The following is a 20,201-nucleotide window of genomic DNA, read 5'->3' on the forward strand; positions in this document are numbered from 1 at the left end:
TTGAATATGTTTTGCTCAACAGCTAAAATAATAAAAACTGTGTCAGTGTCTATATACAAATACACCGACCTGTATATATACACACACTCATAAAAAGATCTCCTTGTAATTTTTTTTTGTGCATTTTTTTTTTAATTCATGTATAACATATATTTACATTTACTTAGCAGATTTTTTTTTTTTTTATCCAAAGTGATTTAGACATTATGAATACAACAAGTTCTTTATATAAAAGCGCAATATTTGTTCCTGTATACTAAGATTAGTATTATTTTAGGGTTTTATTTCTACATGGGCGTTAGTTAGGTCTGTGTTCTCTGTGGCTGCTAGTAAACTTCTGTCACTATCAACCCCCATCAAATCCTTGCACTAGTAAACCACACGTCTGCTGCCCATCTACACGCAATATCCCTGTAAAGTAGATTCACAAGACTACAGAAATAAAATCAGCCGCCCAATCAAAGTAACTAGGGGTGAGTTTCCCAAGACAAGGCCTTAGGTGATGGATGTTCCAATTCTACTAAACCACCTTACATAAGAGCCTTAGTAGGGGGAGGTTTACCTAGAAAACCTGATGGCATGACGACAAGGGAACGCCTGCGTGAAGGTCTGAGCCCAGAGAAAATGCCAGTAAGCAACATGTGCTCTAATCTCGCACGTTAGTCACTGGAGAGGATTACGTCGAGCAGAAAGTGTTTATCCTGCACTTTAAAGCCATAACACTGAACAATGCATTCCAGTTGAACGCAGAAAAGGCTGACATTGTTCTGCGTGTCATTCACATTTCCTGCTGTTGCTGACTCGTGCGTTTAGGCGGAACTGAAATGCATGTCGTATGGTGGTGCATTGACAGGCGTAATGTTATGCATTGCATCACCTTTGGTGTTGTTCGCGAAAGGAGATTTACATGACCCATGCATTTACATAGTTTCCTTTTATCTTGGTTTCAGACACATTATAGCAGCACGCTCCCCTTCCTGACCGCCTGCTGTAACTTCTGCTGTCAAAACAGAAATGCAAAAAAGCAGCAATGATCATGTTTCTGGGCTGCGCCCAACATGCACTCAATGTCAGCGTGTTTTTTGGCTTTGCAGCGACTCGTTCAGCAGAGCATGTTCACAGATCTCTGGACTGCTGCCAGTTTAGGCTTGGTTTGTTTTTCCACGGATGGGTGAGGTATGTGCCTAAGTCTTTTACTTCCTCATGAGTGCCTGCAAAAACAAGTCCAACTCGGTGCCTGCGGCTCCTGAATCACCTCCTCCGAGAAAATCAGCTTTGTGTGCTGATCGGAAAGACGTTCAGACAGACAGAGAAAGGGGAAAAACTGTGTTGTTGCAATGTTGACATAATTCCATATTTCACTGTGCAACATAATCATAATGTTTGCTTTCGTTTTGGAAGAGCTGCACCTATGACCTACATGCAGCCAAGCAAAATCATTGGCCAACTCAGTTTCGGTCATGCATAAATGAACCTAAAAAACCCTCATATTTGGAAAGGCAGAACCACGTGGTCTTTGCAAAGGGACTTTCCATAATTTAGCCAGCCGTCATGAATCACATGCTCTTGGCAGGCATGAATCAGGCTTTGAGACTGAACGAAGTCCAGCGCGGATGAATAATCTACCAGCACAGATATTCCAGACACACACGGCTCCCAAATGCACTACTGATTAAATCAGTAAAAACTCCCTAAGAACTGCTGGGAAGTCAGAAGCTCATTCCAGTGTTTTTTTTTTTTTTGTGTGTTTGAGGTTATGGAAGAGTTAAAGGGATGCAGTGGCGCGTGACGTTGCGTTGGCAGGCGCACTGGAATGTGAGGGTTTTAAGATCACATTTACTCACAGCCATCAGTTGTGCAACAAGTTACCATTGCATTGGATCTCCAGTTGGGCCATTGCTGCTCTGCAGAACCGTACGAACTCTGCAACCCTTAAAAGTCAATAAAAGTTGATTATTTACACACAGTTGGATGCCAGACAGGATAGAAATAAAGAGCACACATTTGCTCAAAGGATGGAAGTTTTGACATTTTGATAACTAATTACAGGATGGGATGTATTAGAGTGATGAGCCAACTAATAACTCATGAAATCCATTGCAAATATGGTTGTTTGCTCCTGGAGAATGATTTCATTGTCTTTTGGATATTACCAGACTTTTGGATATTGTAAGACTAACAGGATGGAAAGTGATATTGACAACACAAACACTTTAAAGAGATTGATTAATGTTCTGTTGGTTCAAATGTTTCCATCTTTAAAGCTTGAGAGTTGTTGTATTAATTATTCTGACTGAAGAATATATATATAAACCCTCTATTCACATCTTTGTTTCCCATAAACAAATGCAATATATAAATATCGCTCTTACTGCTGGTATTTATCAGATGCAATAGAAGCTTCAATACTTCTTCCCACCAGAGTCCAGATCAGCTCAGAGTCGTTGCCGCTATGGAACTCGTAATGCAGGTTCAGGAATAAAATAAAATAATAGATTTACTCTTAATAAATTACTCAGAGACTTGTTTAAAAGAAGTTTAACGCATCACCATAGGAAATGGTTTCGCTTTATTAAAACAATAACTCATAAGCAAATAACAATAGAAGTAAATAGCATCAACCATGACGTTTTATAGTAACAAAAACAATGCAAATTCATTACACATTCATACACACATACACCTACACCGGTTGCTATGGATACAGGAAGCAAGACCCTTCACCTAGTAGCAACCTCACAGTGGCAAAAGTTCAGATGAAGTAATTGTAGCATATTTTACATTAAAGCAAATGAATCTATCTCTATTTTTAATCTAAACAATTACAACATCTTAAGGCTTAGGCTAAGCAAATAACTGTTTCTAAACTGCATAGCATCATTTCTTTTAAGATAAGATATAACATATCACAATACAACACTTTAAGAAAGAAGGTCCATTCTGCAACATTATTGCAAAATGCACTTTCTTGCACAATCATGATACAGTTAGCAAAAAGCATACATACGTGGCAGTCTTAACTGTTGAGCAAACTCTAGGAGAATGTACAGTACTATGCAAAAGTCTTAGGCCATTAGTATTTTCACCACCAACAACAACAACAAAAAATGGTTTTAAGCCAGTTACAGGATGATGATGAGATCAGATCTCTGTGTGGAGCACTGGTTGTTGTCAGACTCCTTGTGCATAGAAAAATCTAACTTGATTATTACAATTAATGGCAAAAGGAATGTTTGGAAAAGTAAACTGTTATTTCCTACTGACTCACTAAAGCAACTTATAGAAATAACTGGCTTAAAACCATTTTTTTTGTTTGTGAAAATACTAATGGCCTAAGACTTTTGCACAGTACTGTATATCTCATTACTGCCTTTTAAGGCTTTTCGGGTTTTGTGGCAGACAATTGCAATCTCAAAGCACTGATATCATTTCCGAGAGATTGCAACTCCAAATTAAAGTTCACCAACTCAATCATTTCTTTCAGCATTCTCATCATTTTCTCATTCAAATCCTCCTGTTTTCGCATCAGTTGAATTGTTCTTCTTAATCTAAAAACAATTTCCTGCTGCTCCATCAGTTGGGATTCTGTCCTGTTTTCCTCCATGTTTCTTCTTCTTCTTCTTCTTTTGTCGTTTGACTTCTTTGCTCCAGTTCCTCTACGAGAAGATCATCAAAGTCAGTTTCTAGTTTACCTGGTTCATTAACACAGTTACCGAGTGAGAATCGATTGTGAATGGGAAATTCCATATCTAATGAATCACCATTTACGACAGAGTTCAACATTTTATCTAAAAAATATTAACACATGTTTCTTCGGGACATGGAAAGTCAGATACCCATTTGATCTTTCTTTAAGAGAATAAAATATGTGATACAGTTTGTTTACTTTTATAACTGAATGTCTTAATTACATATGTTCCTCGTTTTAGTTATATTTTCCCATATTTGGATTGGTCACCATTGTATTGGATCTGTAATTGGGTTTTTACTGATCTGCAGGACCTAATGAACTCTACAACCTTTAAAAAATCAATAAAACTTGATTGTTTATTTAAAATTGGTTGGTTGGTTTTGGTTGGTTTGATTGATTGATTGAGTGTGGATGGTTGTTTTTCTTATTTCTTAACCATGTTTTGACATTTTGATATTATAAAACCAATTCCAAACATGATGTAATGTGTTAGACTGACTACACAAATAATACCTCAAATGACTCGATTGCAAAAAGGTTAAATGAGACATCTTTTTTTCAGTCATTTCAATGGCAAAAAGTGTCCCAATTTACCTGAATTCACCTTCCTTACTGTTGTTTGTGAGGTTTTTTCCCCCACAGTGTTACTTGAGACTGATTTCATCGTTTAATGGTTATTATCAAAGATTAACAGGATGGAAAGAGATATTGACAACACAGAAAAGCTATAAAATGTTTCATATTCTGTTTGATCAAAGATTTACATCTTTAAAACGTGTGAGTTCAACATTTTATCCAAAATATTAACACATGTATGATTGGAAAATTAAACCGCATAGCAGGAAACCCAATCAATCATTCTGTCAAGAGAGTAAAGTATGTGACCCTGGAGCACAAAACCAACAATACATTGTATGGGTCAAAATTATTGCTTTTTCTTTTATGCCAAAAATCATTAGGATATTAAAGGGGTCATATGATGCTGCTAAAAAGAACATTATCCTGTGTATTTGGTGTAATGAAATGTGTTTATGCGGTTTAAGGTTCAAAAAACACATTATTTTCCACAAACTGTACATTATTGTTTCTCCTCTATGCCCCGCCTTCTGAAACACGTCGATTTTTACAAAGCTAATCGCTCTGAAAAGCGAGGTGTGCTGTGATTGGCCAGCTATCCAGCGCGTTGTGATTGGCTGAATGCCTCAAGCGTGTGACGGAAATGTTATGTCTCTTAACATATTGTGATTCCTTGTCCGGCCGGAGCGACGAGACATAAACATAAAACCCATTGTAAACGTGATATAAACATGATTTCTAGTCGTGTTTTCTTTTGGAAGTAGTTTTGCTTTCTCAGCGAAACAGCATCACACACTGCGGCAGGCTTGAGGCGGATTCTACGAAGGAGCATACCTTATGCGTGTGCCAACCACATGTGATGACCCCGGGCTGGACACTGCTTCGTCCACGGTGAAAGCCGATTTGGCGAATCACAGTGCACAGTTGATGTATATCCTCAGCGACCAGCACGGATCAGCTCAAGGCACGACGAAGCGGATATTATCCTCTTTTGAAAGGCCAAACAAAGTAGTTTCTCTTTCACAGTGAAACACACAGCGTCTATACGACATGCGGCGGCGGCAACAACAATACTACAACAAGAATAAAAGGTACGCCTTCTTTCTTTGCGTGAACATCTGGGCGGCATTATGCAAATCTTCCTACATACTGATGTAGAGTCATTTCAGGGGGGCGTGGACAAGTGTTAACTTTTATAAAGAATATCTCTTTGGATTGAGACTTTAGTCTTTGCAACTTCACAGATCTCCTTTAATCACCAAGAGCTTGTAACACTCCAAAGAGAAAGAAAAAACTGAAATCGCATCATATGACCCCTTTAAGTAAAGATCATGTTCCATGAAGATATTTATCAAAACCTAATTTTTGATTAGTAATATGCATTGCTAAGAACTTCATTTGAACAACTTTAAAGATGATTTTCTCAATATTTAGATTATTTGCACCCTCTGATTCCAGATTTTCAAAGTTATCCTGTCCTAACAAACCATACATCAATGGAGAGATTATTTATTCAGCTTTCAGATGATGCAAAATAAGTATTTTCTGATGCTTCACTTTATTTAAATCTACATGCATGCATTAAGATGCATTTAGATCAACACTCCTCTTGAAAGCATCGCTCGGTACCTGTTTTTAAGGCACTGGAGCTGCTCTCGTATCCCATTCTGTGCGCCAGCGGCGCGTGCTTCTTCTTGAACCGGGAGTCAAGGCTTTGCAGCCTCATCAGCTCCCGCACCGTCTTGCCCTTCTGCGTCCAGTCCTTGTGTCCGTCGCTCGCGTCGCTCATGCTGTCGGCGCGGTGTTTGTCGTTCATGTCTTCCGCGCGTTTGCTCACATGCTCCGCCGTTAACGCAACCGGGTGGATCCCCATCTGCACGGATCTCCCGTTGAGCGCATGCATGCTCCCGTTGACCAGCGGAACCAGGTTCGGAGGCACGGCGCCGGTCCGACGCGGGTTCGGGCTCTGGCGATTCAGCTCCGGCGATTCAGCTCCTAATTTGTGACCTTGGAGCACAAACCAGTCATAAGTGGCTCAGATATATTTAGTAGCAATACATTGTATGGGTCAAAATTATACATTTCTCTTTTATGCCAAAAATCATTAGGATATTAAGTAAAAATCATTCCATGAAGATATTTATCAAAACCTATTTTTTTATTACTAATATGCATTGCTAAGAACTTAATTTGGACAACTTTAAAGGCGATTTTCTGAATATTTTTATTATTATTTTATTAGAATTATTATTATTATTATTATTTTGCACCCTCAGATTCCAGATTTTCAAATAGTTGTATCTCAGACAAATATTGTCCTCCTAACAAACCATACATCAATGGAGAGATTATTTATTCAGCTTTCAGATGATGCATAAATCTCAATTTCTAGTTTTGTGGTCCAGCTGTAATCTAATTCGTTTACTTTACTAATCTAACGTTTTAATTACATTTCTATTCGTCTCATAGCAAGGCGGACGAACCTCCGTCATCAAAACACACTTTTGATACGTTTCCCTCTTTTTGTCGATGTTTTGAACGCTCTTCCACACCATCAAACGACGCCTGCACAGACACGCTCGCGTCGAGGAGGGAGCGCGGCGCACATGCGCAGAGCGGGTCTTCGAAGAATCAAGTAAATAGAAGCGGCGCGGTGACGTCACCGCTCCCACACCGAGAGCTCGCGGACGCGTTGTGGAGTGCGCACATTGCCATGAACTTCGGAGCATAACTTCGCCGTTTTTCTCGGTGGGAAACTACGACGAGATTTATCTTTTTTCTCCCCCTCATCAGAACGCGCAACATTCGGAGAATCTAGTTGCATATTTTGTACCCCCCGTTTCCAGCAGCATGTCGTCCGCGGCGGTCGCTGCCTCGCGCAGGCAGTCGTGTTATTTGTGCGATCTGCCCCGCATGCCGTGGGCGATGATCTGGGATTTTACCGAGCCCGTGTGCCGCGGATGCGTCAACTATGAAGGAGCGGACCGGATCGAGTTCGTGATCGAGACCGCGCGGCAGCTGTGAAGAGGGGAGGGATTATTGGAGGGAGGGTAGATGGGAAGGGTTGGGTTGGCGGGGCGGGGAAGGACAGCACATGAAACCACACGGAACCGGGCTCGCGTGCTCCGCAGCCGCTTGATCGCTACCCGCTCGCGTCGGACAGACCCCCCAGACTGGGTCCGGAGTACCAGGGGGGGCGACAAGCGAACGGGATCCCGGTGCCGAACGGGTTTTCAAAGCCCGACGAGCCTCCGGAGCTGAATCGCCAGAGCCCGAACCCGCGTCGGGCCGGCGCCGTGCCTCCGAACCTGGTTCCGCTGGTCAACGGGAGCATGCATGCGCTCAACGGGAGATCCGTGCAGATGGGGATCCACCCGGTTGCGTTAACGGCGGAGCATGTGAGCAAACGCGCGGAAGACATGAAGGACAAACACCGCGCCGACAGCATGAGCGACGCGAGCGACGGACACAAGGACTGGACGCAGAAGGGCAAGACGGTGCGGGAGCTGATGACGCTGAACAGCCTCGACTCCCGGTTCAAGAAGGAGCACGCGCCGCTGGCGCACAGAATGGGATATGAGAGCAGCTCCAGTGCCTTAAAAACAGGTACCGAGCGATGCTTTCAAGAGGAGTGTTGATCTAAATGCATCTTAGTGCATGCATGTAGACTTTAAAATAAAGTGAAGCATCAGAAAATATATTTTGCATCATCTGAAAGCTGAATAAATAATCTCTCCATTGATGTATGGTTTGTTAGGAGGACAATATTTGTCTGAGATACAACTATTTGAAAATCTGGAATCTGAGGGAGCAAAAAAATCTAAATATTGAGAAAATCATCTTTTAAATTTGTTCAAATGAATTTCTTAGCAATGCATATATTACTAATCAAAAATTAAGTTTTTTTTATATTTACAGTAGGAAATTTACAAAATATCTTCATGGAACATGATCTTTACTTAATATCCGAATGATTTTTGGCATAAAAGAAAAAAATTTATATTTTTTGACCCATACAATGTATTGTTGTCTATTGCTACAAATATACCTGTGCTACTGATGACTGCTTCTGTGCTGCAGGGACACATTGGCTGTAAATATTATTATATGATGCTTCACTTTATTTCAAAGACTACATCCGTGCGTCTAAAATGTTATTTTATACATAACTAGTCAACATTTAGAGTTACCTGCCATACAAAAATGACTGTGAAGCATATTTTATTAAGATTGTACTGTTTTTAATGTAAATAGACAACGGTTTTATTCAGAGGTGTGTTTAACTCAATAATTAAAAAATGTAACACCTGAATGTATTTTAGAGTTTTGGTCTATTGTAGATTTGAAATGTCTTTAATAACTTTTTGTTAATTGTATACCTTGTGTTAGTTATTCTGAGGTCACCATGAAAATAGCCTTGATGCTGGCATAGCCTTAAAAACTGAAGAAATAACATTTAGAATAGTTTAAACCATCCGAGCATGCTTTTGAACTTTAGATTTCGTCTCCACATTCTTATTTTTTAACTGTTCAATCTTTGTAAAAATAAAACTGTAAAAACATCAAAACATAATTTTAAACTCTAGGTTTTTTGTCTGGAGTTCAATCTTTAAAATAATTTGAGATGTCAAAACATGCTCCAGATTATTCACAGGCGTATTTATACATGCATTCCCCATTAAAACACCAGAGCATGCTTTCAAAGCCCAGTTTTTATGTGCACTATGTGCTTTTTTTTAATTTTTTTTTTTTTACTGGATTTAATATTTAATTAATTTGAGATGTCAAAGCATGCTTTAAAACTCTGTATTATTTTAATTTACACATGCATTTGTGTTTAAAACATCAGATCATGTTTTCAAACTCTACATACTGTGTCACCGTTTTAAACTAGAATGAATCTTTAGAATAATTTGAGGTGCCAAAACATATGCATTTGTGTTTAAATCTGTTTAAACCATCCGAGCATGTTTTCAAACTCTAGATCATGCATCTTGATTCCGTTTCAAGTTTATTATGTTGTACCTGCATTCTTCAAAGCATGCTTTAAACTCTCTAGATCATGCATTCGTAATGTTTGGAAGCATAACAGATGCACTTCGCTGCCATTTCTTCATCCGGTGCTCAGTGCATGGCACATTTTGTCTGGAGCCAGAAAATAGTGCCAACAGCAGGTCATGCACGAAGCGCTGAACTAGCAAAGGGCTGTTTTGTCAAGTATTGCGTCTCTAAAGCCTGGAATACACTGCATGATTTTTTGCCCCGATTTTCCACTGATTTACAATCTGGAGAAGTTGACACTAGTTGACACAACTCTGCAGATTTGAGTTGACAGATTCAATGGAAAATCGCGTAGTGTATGATGGTCACATACTCCGATTTTTTTAGGCTTCAGACTTTGATTCCATCCAGTCGGAGGAGATCAAACATGTTTGATATTCTCAGCAGATTTTAGAACACACGTTGTTTTCATCTGTCAGTCGTCTCCTAGCAACAAGGCGCATGTTTCTGCGTGAGGTTGGTTGTGGATTGATGATGACTTCAAATTGTGCTAGTGTATCATCCTCAGTCGTGTAGTGTATGATGGCTAGTTTTCCTCTGTCACTATTTACAAAGTCAGTGAAGTATATCATGCCCAGTGTTTTAAAAATCTGTTCAGATTTTAAAGTTGTGTAGTGTATTCCAGCCTTGAAGAATAAGTCCACTTCCAGAATAAAAAATTCACCCCCGTGTCATCCAAGATGTTCATGTCTTTCTTTCTACAGTTGCAAAGAATTTAAGTTTTTTTTGAGGAAAGCATTCCAGGATTTTCCTCCGGATAGTGGGCTTCAGTGGTGCTCAACGGATTGAAGGTTAAAAATGCACTTTCAGTGCAGCTTCGAAGAGCTCTACACAATCCCAGCAGAGGAATAAGGGTCTTATCTAGCAAAACGATCATCCATTTTCTGAAAAAAAAAATTAATATTTAGCCACTTTTTAACAACAGATGCTCGGGTTGTTCCAGCTCTGTGATCCTGTTGGAAAGGTCACGTGCGGTTAGTTCTTCGTCTTTGTATTTCATTTAAAAACGCCATCTTATTTTTTTTTCTCCAACTTTAAAATCATCCAACATAGTTGTTATGCAGTTTCTGTAAAGTGCATTTGACTCTTTTTGCATGTTTGCTTTGTGAAGACTGGGTCGGTACTTCCGTCTACATTTGACCTTCCCAACATCACCTAATAAAGATACGCATCGCAGAGCTAATGCTAGCCCAGCATTTGTGGTTCAAAAATGTATATATATTTATTTTTTCTAAGAAAGCGAATGATCGCTACATAAGGCCCTTATTCTTCTGCTGAGATTGTGTTTGAAACTACATTTTGGACCTTGAAATCGCTGGCCACCACTGAAGTCCACTATATGGAGAAAAATCCTGGAATGTTTTCATCAAAAAAACTTAGTTTCTTTGTGACTGAAGAAAGAAAGACATGAACATCTTAGATGACATGGGGGTCATCCCCCCTAAAAATATCATAACAAACCATTATATTGTAATAATACAATGGACATATACTTAAAATAATTGTGTAAGTAGTAAAAAATATAACCGCCAGAGTTATTAAAAAAAGCCCCCCTCCCTTGCCTCACAGTGGTTTGGTCCACTGCCTGCTTTCCCCCTTTAATTCTACATGGCTTTCTAAACATGCGGTTTTGATGTAAACGAGATCTTGCAATATTTTTAATGAACAACGCAGCAGCGCCACATCTAGTGGCTTCAACTGGATATCCTAAAAAACATTATAATGCAACGACACTTACATCGTCATCGCATCTCGTGCGCCACTGACAAGGCTGCCTCCTTAATGCACACCTAAAATTCGAATGCAACGTTTTTGCATTCGAATGTGGATTTTTATTTGAAATTCGACGAATATTTGAAATTCGAATTTTTTTTTGACAGCCCTATCACCCACTACAGCTAACACGGCGATAAGCCTGTGTGTGAACTGATATTAGGCTAATATACCGATGTGTTGGGTTCTGCTAAATATGATGGCAGATCAGTGGGCTTGCTGCGGTTTAATATCTAACGTTAAATACGAGGCATCCTCAGTCCCAGACGAAACCTAAAATACTGTGTGGAAGACGCAAAATAATTTAATAGTTATGAACTGAACTCATATTTAAACACGTCTCCATGCCATGTACACATATCTATTCTTACAAGTACAATTTTGGCTGTATTATTTGTGTCCCCTTCAGAAACTGCTCTTGAGAAATTTTATGTTTATTGTCCCTCCCTACTGTTAGATGAAATTTACGCCCTTGCATGGGGGTGAGCAAATTATCAGGAAGTTTTTACTCTGAAAGTGAACTTATCTTTTAAGTGTTTATCTCTCTCTCTCTCTCTCTCTCTCCCGGCAGATCGCGGGAAGCACTCTCGGGGCATTAAAAGGAAACCCTCTCCCGAGCCGGACGGGGAAAGCAGCGCCGCCAAGCTTAACGGCGAGAATCAGCCGTGGTTGCCGTCTCCGTCCGAGGTGCTCAAGATGCCCTTGGGATTCGCCACCGCTCCTCCCTCCACGATCTCCCCGCATTCGCGCACTACCCCGCCAGAGGCGTCCACCGCCGCACAAAACGGCCAGTCGCCGATGGCCGCGCTAATTTTGGCCGCGGACAACGCTGGAACCGGCTCGCCTAAAGACACCGGAAACCAGGTGCACTCCACGACCGCGGGACAGCGGAACAGCGGAAGCCCACAGTCGCCCTCGACTGGACAGAGGCGGCTCACGCTGGGAACGTCGGGAACGGCGACCGTGCACATCCCAGGCATGGACCCGCAGGCCGGGCATCCGCAGAGCATTCCTGATTCCTCTATGCCGCCCGGAAGCGTGCCGTTGTGCTGCACCCTGTGCCACGAGCGCCTCGAGGACACACATTTCGTCCAGTGCCCGTCGGTGCCTTCGCACAAGTTCTGTTTCCCGTGTTCCCGCGAGAGCATCAAACAGCAGGGGGCGACGGGAGAGGTTTACTGCCCGAGTGGCGAGAAATGCCCGCTCGTTGGATCCAACGTACCCTGGGCGTTCATGCAGGGCGAAATAGCCACGATTTTGGCTGGGGACGTAAAGGTTAAAAAGGAGCGGGACCCTTGATTAATTTTTTTTTTTTTTTTTTTTTTTTGTATTTTTTTTTTTTTTTTTTTTGCGAATAATATCCCCCAGGTTAAAAAAAAGTACACTTCCATAATGTACTCGTCAAACGATTAATCGTGATTAATCGCATCCAAGATGAAGGTTTCTGTTTATATAATATATGTGTGTGTACTGTGTATATTTATTATGTGTATATATAAATACAAAAACATGCATGTATATATTTAAGAAAAATATATTGTTTATATATAAAAATAATATATTTATATATAATATAAGAATATATCAATGTATATACATGTAAATATTTTTGAAATATATACTGTATGTGTGTATTTATATATACAAAATAAATATACACAGTACACATACATATATTATGTAAACAAAGCATTTATTTTGGATGCGAATAATCGCGATTAATCATTTGACAGCAGTGTTCTTAAAGTGCTCTATTTTCACTCCCTAATTTTGTATTTAATGTACTAAAAGTGAATCTTTAGTACTTTTTTTAAGTGTACAACTAAGTGTACTCAACTGTGCTATTTTGGGACATCATGAATGTAAACAAATGTGCTTTTAACATACTTTAATACATTAGTATACTTAAGTGTACTACAAGTGGTGACTAAATACATTTTTAAATAGAGATAGTATGTTAAAAGTGCATTTCATTGTCTCCCAAAATAGCACAGTTGAGTACACTTAGCCGATCTTAAGTACTAAAGAATAATTTTTAGTATATTAAGTACAAAATTAGTGCGTGAAAATAGACCACTTTAAGTATATTATGGAAGTGTACTTATTTTTATTTTTTTGGACCCAGGCCACCAATCGTATTGCATACCATCCAAACGTGAACTATCCGGACATGTACATATTGAACTTAAGGGAACTGTACACTTGGTAAAAATGGCTGTATAATTTTTTTTTGATTTTCCCTTTTTTGAATACATTGTGTTTCTATACTTTTCCGAAGCCCCCCCCCCCTTCAGTGGTTGTTCAGAGCGAACGCTCGGTGTACTAGTAGACCTGGTGGCAGTCCATGTTTAAACACAGAATGTGACTAATACTCTTTAAGCACTTGGCAAGAACTGAAACGCTTTTAGCTGTATTGTATGCACTTGTTTAAAAATTGCCAAATACAATTTCTGACCTTGTAATAACAATCTGACGTGTCTGTGGTTGGCTTATTGTCTGCCCTCGCTGAATCATGCAACGCGGATGATGCAACGACCTCAATGAGTGCGAAAAGGGAACTGAAAAAACACAAGCAGCAGCTCGGGGAGATTTTGTCCTGGTGCATGCTGGGAGTTCATCGCCTCAATAATGGTAACTGATATCATGAATGCTTGCAAAGCTAAAGTAACCAGAGAATGCTTGAATTTGGAAGAATATCTCCTCTAGCACGCAGGCTGTGACTTGTATCGCACATTGTTTTCAGACTCCATGTGGAGTAACCTAACGCTGCGTGCAAGACGACTCTCCGCGTCTATTTTTACTCCGATTCTGTGTGTTGAGGAGCTCGTAAACAATCTTTCCTTTGGCCTTTTTTGGTGGATAAAGACATTAAACATTACGGCTGCGTTAGGATGACATGCTCTCCAGGTGCAGATGAGGCATTTTAGCATCTAAAAAGGCTAGTTCATGCTTCTAAAATACATTTATGGGTAACTTAGTTAACATAAATTAACAACAAAATACTTCTAAAGCATTTATTAATCGTAGTTTAATTTTAATTTATTTATATAATTTTATGAACTAACAATGAACAGGTGTCTTTTCATTAACTGACATTTAAAAAAAATATGCATAAATATTTTATTGCTCATTGTGAGTTAATGCATTAAGTTATGTTAACTAATGGAAACACTCGAGCTTGTTGTTTTCTAGTCTTGCACTAATCGGCTTTTGTTAGATTTAATTAAACTGAACTGTTCAAATGCATTAATTATGGTGCAGGCTTAAAATTATCTGAGGCGCGCTGTAGCATATGCTTAATAAAATGTGGCGTATCACGTGGTCGCTGTGCTGGAATTCCTGAGTCACGCTCGATCGCCCTCCTCTCTCTTCACGGTTCACACAGCACTCAAATGAATGGAGATCTGTCCTTGCACAGGTCACATGTATTCCAGTTAACCCTTTCACCACCGCCATGACCTGGAAAACAGATTTGGCTTCCAACTTTTTCAGTTTTTAGCCATTGAATATCTTGAAATTTAATGTTTTTTTAGTGCATATGTGTCCCTGCAGAAAGAAGTCTTTATTATGTGTGTTGTATTTGTAGCAATAGCCAACAATACATTGCATGAGTCAAAATGATCCATTTCTCTTTTATGCCAAAAATCATTAGGATATTAAGTAAAGATCATGTTCCATGAAGATATTTAGTAAATTTCCTAAAGTAAATATATCAAAACTTAATTTTTGATTAGTAATATGCATTGCTAAGAATTCATTTGAACAACTTTAAAGATGATTTTCTCCATATTTAGATTTTTTTGCACCCTCAGATTCCAGATTTTCAAATAGTTGTATCTCAGACAAATATTGTCCTCCTAACAAACCACACATCAATGGAGAGATTATTTATCAGCTTTCAGATGATGCATAAATCTCAATTTCAAAAAATTGACACTTAAGACTGGTTTTGTGGTCCAGGGTCACATATTTGTTTTTAGCCAATTAAAATGCATTGACAAGCATGCATTGCAAAATACGTCACCTTAACACTCTGGCAACAAGCAGGTTTTTGTATCCAAATCAAAAGCAAACATTGATCATATGATTCAGATGGTATGAGCTGCGGTCGCCTGGAGGATTCCAGCCATGCCAACACGTTTTTTCAGCATTCGTCGAAACTCAACACCCCGAGGGGGAAAAGACTATCGTCAGAGATGAATCGCTCAACTCCAGTTACACTACAGCTCTTTCTGTCTTTTGTTTGCGCAGCTGGTTAGCGTCACATGGATGTTTTCAGCCGTCACACAAATTTCACAATTTACCTTTGAGATTTTTGTTGTCATCTTATATAAGATCATTTTGTTATGTTTTACTCAAAAGCATACATGCATCCAAAAATCCATGCAATGCAAGTGTGGTTGTTTAGATGGTTGTTGTAAACTAATTGAACCAATGAGCATTATGACATGTTTTTGCATTGACATAAAAGGTAACACTAAGCCACTTGAAATTCAGGTTAGGATGGTGCATGGGTGCATTTTCAAAACAAAAGTACTTTGGATTTAGTTGTAGATGGATTTAAACGTAGATGGTCTATGCAATAGCATTTTTTCACCTTAAGTATAATTGATTTGATGAATATATAATCATTTACAAACTTTGCAAAGCTGTGTTCAGAACTACTCAAACCTCACAACAGAGACTTTTTGAGTTTGGAGTGCGTTCACCTCGCAGTACTTGTTTAGGGTTGGGTTGGTTTGTTTAGACTAAGATGCTTGATTCCAGATTAACAAGGAACAGAATCTCAGGGATACAGCGAGGAGTCAGTCTTTGGAAGTAAAAACCCTTTGAGAAATTGATTTTAAACAATATACTCTTTATTGGGTGATGCCTTTAAAGAAGCATCTTGGTTCTCCAAAGAACCTTTCATGCAACAGTTCATAAAAGAGCCAATAAATAGCTTTTTAATAATCAGAAGATCTTTTTTCAACTTTTTGTGCAATGGAAAGGTTTAAGGTTCTTCATGGAACCATTGATGCCAATAAAGAAGCTTTATTTTTACAAGCGTAACATATAAACCTTTTAAGAAAGACCTTTTGTTATATAACTAAAATATTTAGTTTGTATACCTACAACTATTGACAAAGCTATTTATGGTCCCAGCTAAAAATAAAAAAATGTTCTCAGAACATCCAGTTTTTCAAAATGTTTTTAAAAAGTTTTTTTTCTTGTTATTTATTTTACAAACGTTTTGAATGTTCTCTTAACATTTTGAAACAAGTTGTAAAGTTTAAAAAACACTTAAAACATTGATAACACTTTTTGCGTTGCCCTTGTTACACATTGCATGTACTTACTATTATAACAACAATAAATGATGTATAACTACATGCAAGTAACCCTAAACCAAACCCTAATCCTAACCATAACCATATAGTAAGTACATGTAGTTAATTAATATTACTGAGTACTTAAGTGTATAATTACACTGTAACAAGGACAGCTTAAAATAAAGTGTAACCAAAACATCCAACTAAAATGTTTCAGGAAAAAGGTTCCAAGAACAATTTAAGAATGTTACTAAAAAATGTTTTCTTGTTCATATGAACGTTAATAAAACATTACGGGAACACACATTTTGAAACAAGTAGTAACGTTTAAAAAAAAATTAATTAATGAACGTCCAACTAAAAACGTTTCAGAAAAATGTTCCTTGAGCAATGTATAAATGTTTCGAGAATGTTATTTAAAACATTTTTTCTTGTTTATGTGAACGTTCTTTTTTTATTTTTATTTTATTTTACAATCATTAAGGAAACATTATGTTTTCTGGACATTTTCAAATAAGTAGTAATGTTTAAAAAAAACATTAGACAAACATTTCATAAACAATGTATGAATAACATTTAACATCCAAGACCAGATAAATTACATTCTATTAACGTTAAAGAAAGAACATTGTCAGAAACATTTCTTGCTGAGTTGTGATTCGATTACATCATTTTCAGTGCATCGTGGAATCAACAGTCCCTCCCTTTATAAAAGTCAAAACACCTTTGTTTTTTTTATGACTTCCAGTTCTTATTTGCATAAAATGTTGTAATTCAACACTAAACTGGTTGGTCTAGTTCATGGCTTAGAACTATTTACTAAAGATTTCTATGTAATCCTTCAACAAGAGAAAGACTTCCGAAATTGAAGCCGGCGTTCACATAAAGTCTGCAGAGTGAACACGTCTGATGTGTGCCACGTCAGCAGTTTTGGCCATTTGGCCTGAGGGTTTGTGGTGTGTTACACGAACACACACACATGCACAGGAGGGAAACGCAAAAAGCCAAACACCCCAGATCACATTCCTGGGCCCCTGTGCTGACAAAAAAAAAAAAAAAACAGAAAGCGGAGAATGCATGGGGAGCGAACGAGGCGGATATTTCCAGCAGTTGCTCTCACTATAATTAGACAGAATACAGGCGAGCCTTCACGGCCATCAATCACACACACTGCAACACCAAGAAAGGAACTCGTGTCCCGGTGACTGCAGGCCTTTATCTGGAGGAAAGCTTTTTATGTCGCACCAAATATAGCGATCACACACGCTCTGAACCTGGGACGTGTCACGAAAGGGCGCATTCGTCGCCTGGTTACCTGCAGGGAGAGCAAACAGAGGATGTGTGACGTGCCACGTCAGTCTGTGAGCAACACACACATGTCCACTGACCCAAAACTGCTGCTGAGTATGAATGGTGGGGTGGGGGAGATGGACGGGCGACAAACAGAAATCGAGTCACTAAATCAGTGCTGACAATTACTGCATATAGAAGCAGAGTAAATCTGCCTTAAAATTCATAAAATTAGTATTTTTAACTCTTGTGTGACCTTATAGACATTTTTGTCCCTTTCAATTTTTTTTTTTTTTTATCATTTTGTCTGTGTTAATGCCAACTGCATAAATTTTGGCTTTATATTGGAACTTTAATATTTCACCCTCATTTCCTTTAATAAATCTATTATGAATTAGATTGAAAAGTGACCGTAAAATGATTTGATGTGTTACGTTAGTATTTGTTAATTACTCTACAAAGTAACAAACCCCTTTGTTTACTTCTGTGTGTTGCTTGGCAACCACTTTGTTGCAACCACAACTGTTTCTTAAGGAACTACATTGTTTGGTGGAAGAATACTTTTTTTATTTAAATTTTGTGAAACCATGCTGCGAATATGGAATAACCGTTTTATAAAAGCAATAAGTCCTGTGAAGCTGTGGTTTACAGTGAATTTATAACAGCTAAAGGGTTTTTTGTCACTCCTCTTCGTGTCGTGCCTAACAACGCCCCTTAGCTGTTATAAATTCACTGTAAACCACAGCTTCTTGGGGCTTATTGTTTTATTTTACACTTCAAAAAATAGTTTGAATATAAATTTTGTGTTCAACATGTTTTGTAAAATATATATTGTGTATAAAAAAATTGCTCATAAATCATTTTCATAAACTTAAACCTCTATAACTTTTTTTGATTAAAATTTTTTACAACTTTTTTAACTTCATCAGTAATCTGTCAAGAGTCTTCTTTAAAATTATACCAAGTCTGTACTCCCAAACTTAAAATTTTCATGACAGTTTTTGAACATGGACATTTTTGTCCTCTATGAACCTATTTGTAACTTTTTTTAATTGATGGACAAGGGTTAATGTCTACACTTACTGTAGACTTACTGTTATTTATATTCCCAGTTTACAAAAATACATTCTAATAAGGTTTTGATAATGTTCCTGATAAGTTATTGAAATGTTATTTTTGAATGTTCTTAAAGTTTTCTAAAAATGTTTTTCTTTCTAAAAAAAACACTAAGGGGATTATTCCATATTTTCCATTTTTCAAACATTATGGGAACGTTACTTTTAAATGTTTTCTCAAAGTTTTGAAACAAGTAGTAACGTTTAGAAAACAGACAACGTCCAACTAAAATGTTTCATTAACAATGTATAAATAACATTTTGAGAACATTATTGAAGACCATATAATATTAGTATTTTAAGTTTGTTTGATGTTATATGCCTACACTTAATATATTTACTTTACTTAAACTTTACTACTTACTTTACTGTACTTAAAACAGTATTTACAGTATACTTCCAGCTAACAAAAATACATTCTAATAATGTTTTGACAATGCTCCTGATAATTTATGGAAAAGTTATTTCTGAGTGTTTACCTTTCTTCAAAGGTAACGTTCCATTTTACAAACATTTTGGGAACGTTACTTTTAAAGGTTTTCTCAATGTTTTGATACAAGTAGCAACGTTTAGGAAACATTAGAGAACGCTGAACTAAAGTGTTTCAAAAAAACGTTTCATGAATGATGAGAATATCATTGAAGACCACATAATATTAGTATTTTACATTTTTTTGATGTTACATGCATATGCTTAAAATATTTTGATTTTGTACTTAAAACTGTCGACTTGCCGTTATTTATGTTCAAATGACGTTTTAATAACATTCCCATTAAATTATGGAAACAATACTTCTGAATGTTCTCAGAACAACGTTAGCAATAATTTTGAATGTTTTTTGATTATTTTTTTTTTTTTTTTAGGTTTTTTCTTGTTTATGGTAATGTTACTTTTGAATGTTTCATTTGAATGAATTTCGAATGAATCATTTAGAAAACATCAGACAACGTCCAACTAAAACGAACGTTACTTTTAAACGTTACTTTCGAATGCTCTATGGATGTTTTGAAACTATAACGTTCACATCGAATGCTTGTTTATGCGAATGTAAGCAGGAACATTAAGAACACATTTTTTCATTTCATGAACATTATGGGAACGTTAATTTTGAATGTTCTCTTAACGTTCTGAAACAAGTAACGTTTAAAATAACCAACTAAAATGTTTTCCGAAAAAAAACAAAAAACGTTTAATGAACAATGAATAACTATAAATAACGTTCAACGTTACATAAAAATTCATGCAATACAAGTCTTAACGATTGAAAAATCGCTGAAAAATGTTTTCGTTAAAAGACCAAAACGGCTACATATTAATTGAACCAATGAACGTTATGAAATGCAAAAATCAAAATCGAGTTTTTGGTTCATAACTATTGTTTCT

General features: G+C 37.6%; 1 protein-coding gene and 1 pseudogene across 3 annotated transcripts; one reads left to right on the forward strand and one right to left on the reverse strand.

Moving 5' to 3' along the window:
- Positions 1–2,526: 2,526 nt before the first annotated feature.
- Positions 2,527–6,898, reverse strand: LOC109058619 (interferon regulatory factor 2-binding protein 2-B-like). 3 transcript variants are annotated; one of them, XM_042734675.1, is made up of 3 exons: positions 6,751–6,898; positions 5,897–6,274; positions 2,527–3,656 (listed from the first exon to the last, which is right to left on the reverse strand). In XM_042734675.1, exons 2-3 carry the CDS (start codon positions 6,168–6,170, stop codon positions 3,574–3,576), a joined length of 357 nt encoding a protein of 118 aa, XP_042590609.1. In that variant the 5' UTR covers positions 6,171–6,274; positions 6,751–6,898; the 3' UTR covers positions 2,527–3,573. The 3 variants fall into 3 exon arrangements, with proteins under 3 accessions (XP_042590609.1, XP_042590611.1, XP_042590610.1); XM_042734677.1 differs by having other exon boundaries at positions 6,770–6,871; XM_042734676.1 differs by having other exon boundaries at positions 6,718–6,869.
- Positions 6,899–6,937: 39 nt separating this feature from the next.
- Positions 6,938–12,452, forward strand: LOC109058599 (annotated as a pseudogene).
- Positions 12,453–20,201: the final 7,749 nt, after the last annotated feature.

This window comes from Cyprinus carpio, chromosome B11, assembly GCF_018340385.1.
Source record: "Cyprinus carpio isolate SPL01 chromosome B11, ASM1834038v1, whole genome shotgun sequence".
In the NCBI taxonomy this organism is placed as follows: Eukaryota; Metazoa; Chordata; class Actinopteri; order Cypriniformes; family Cyprinidae; genus Cyprinus; species Cyprinus carpio.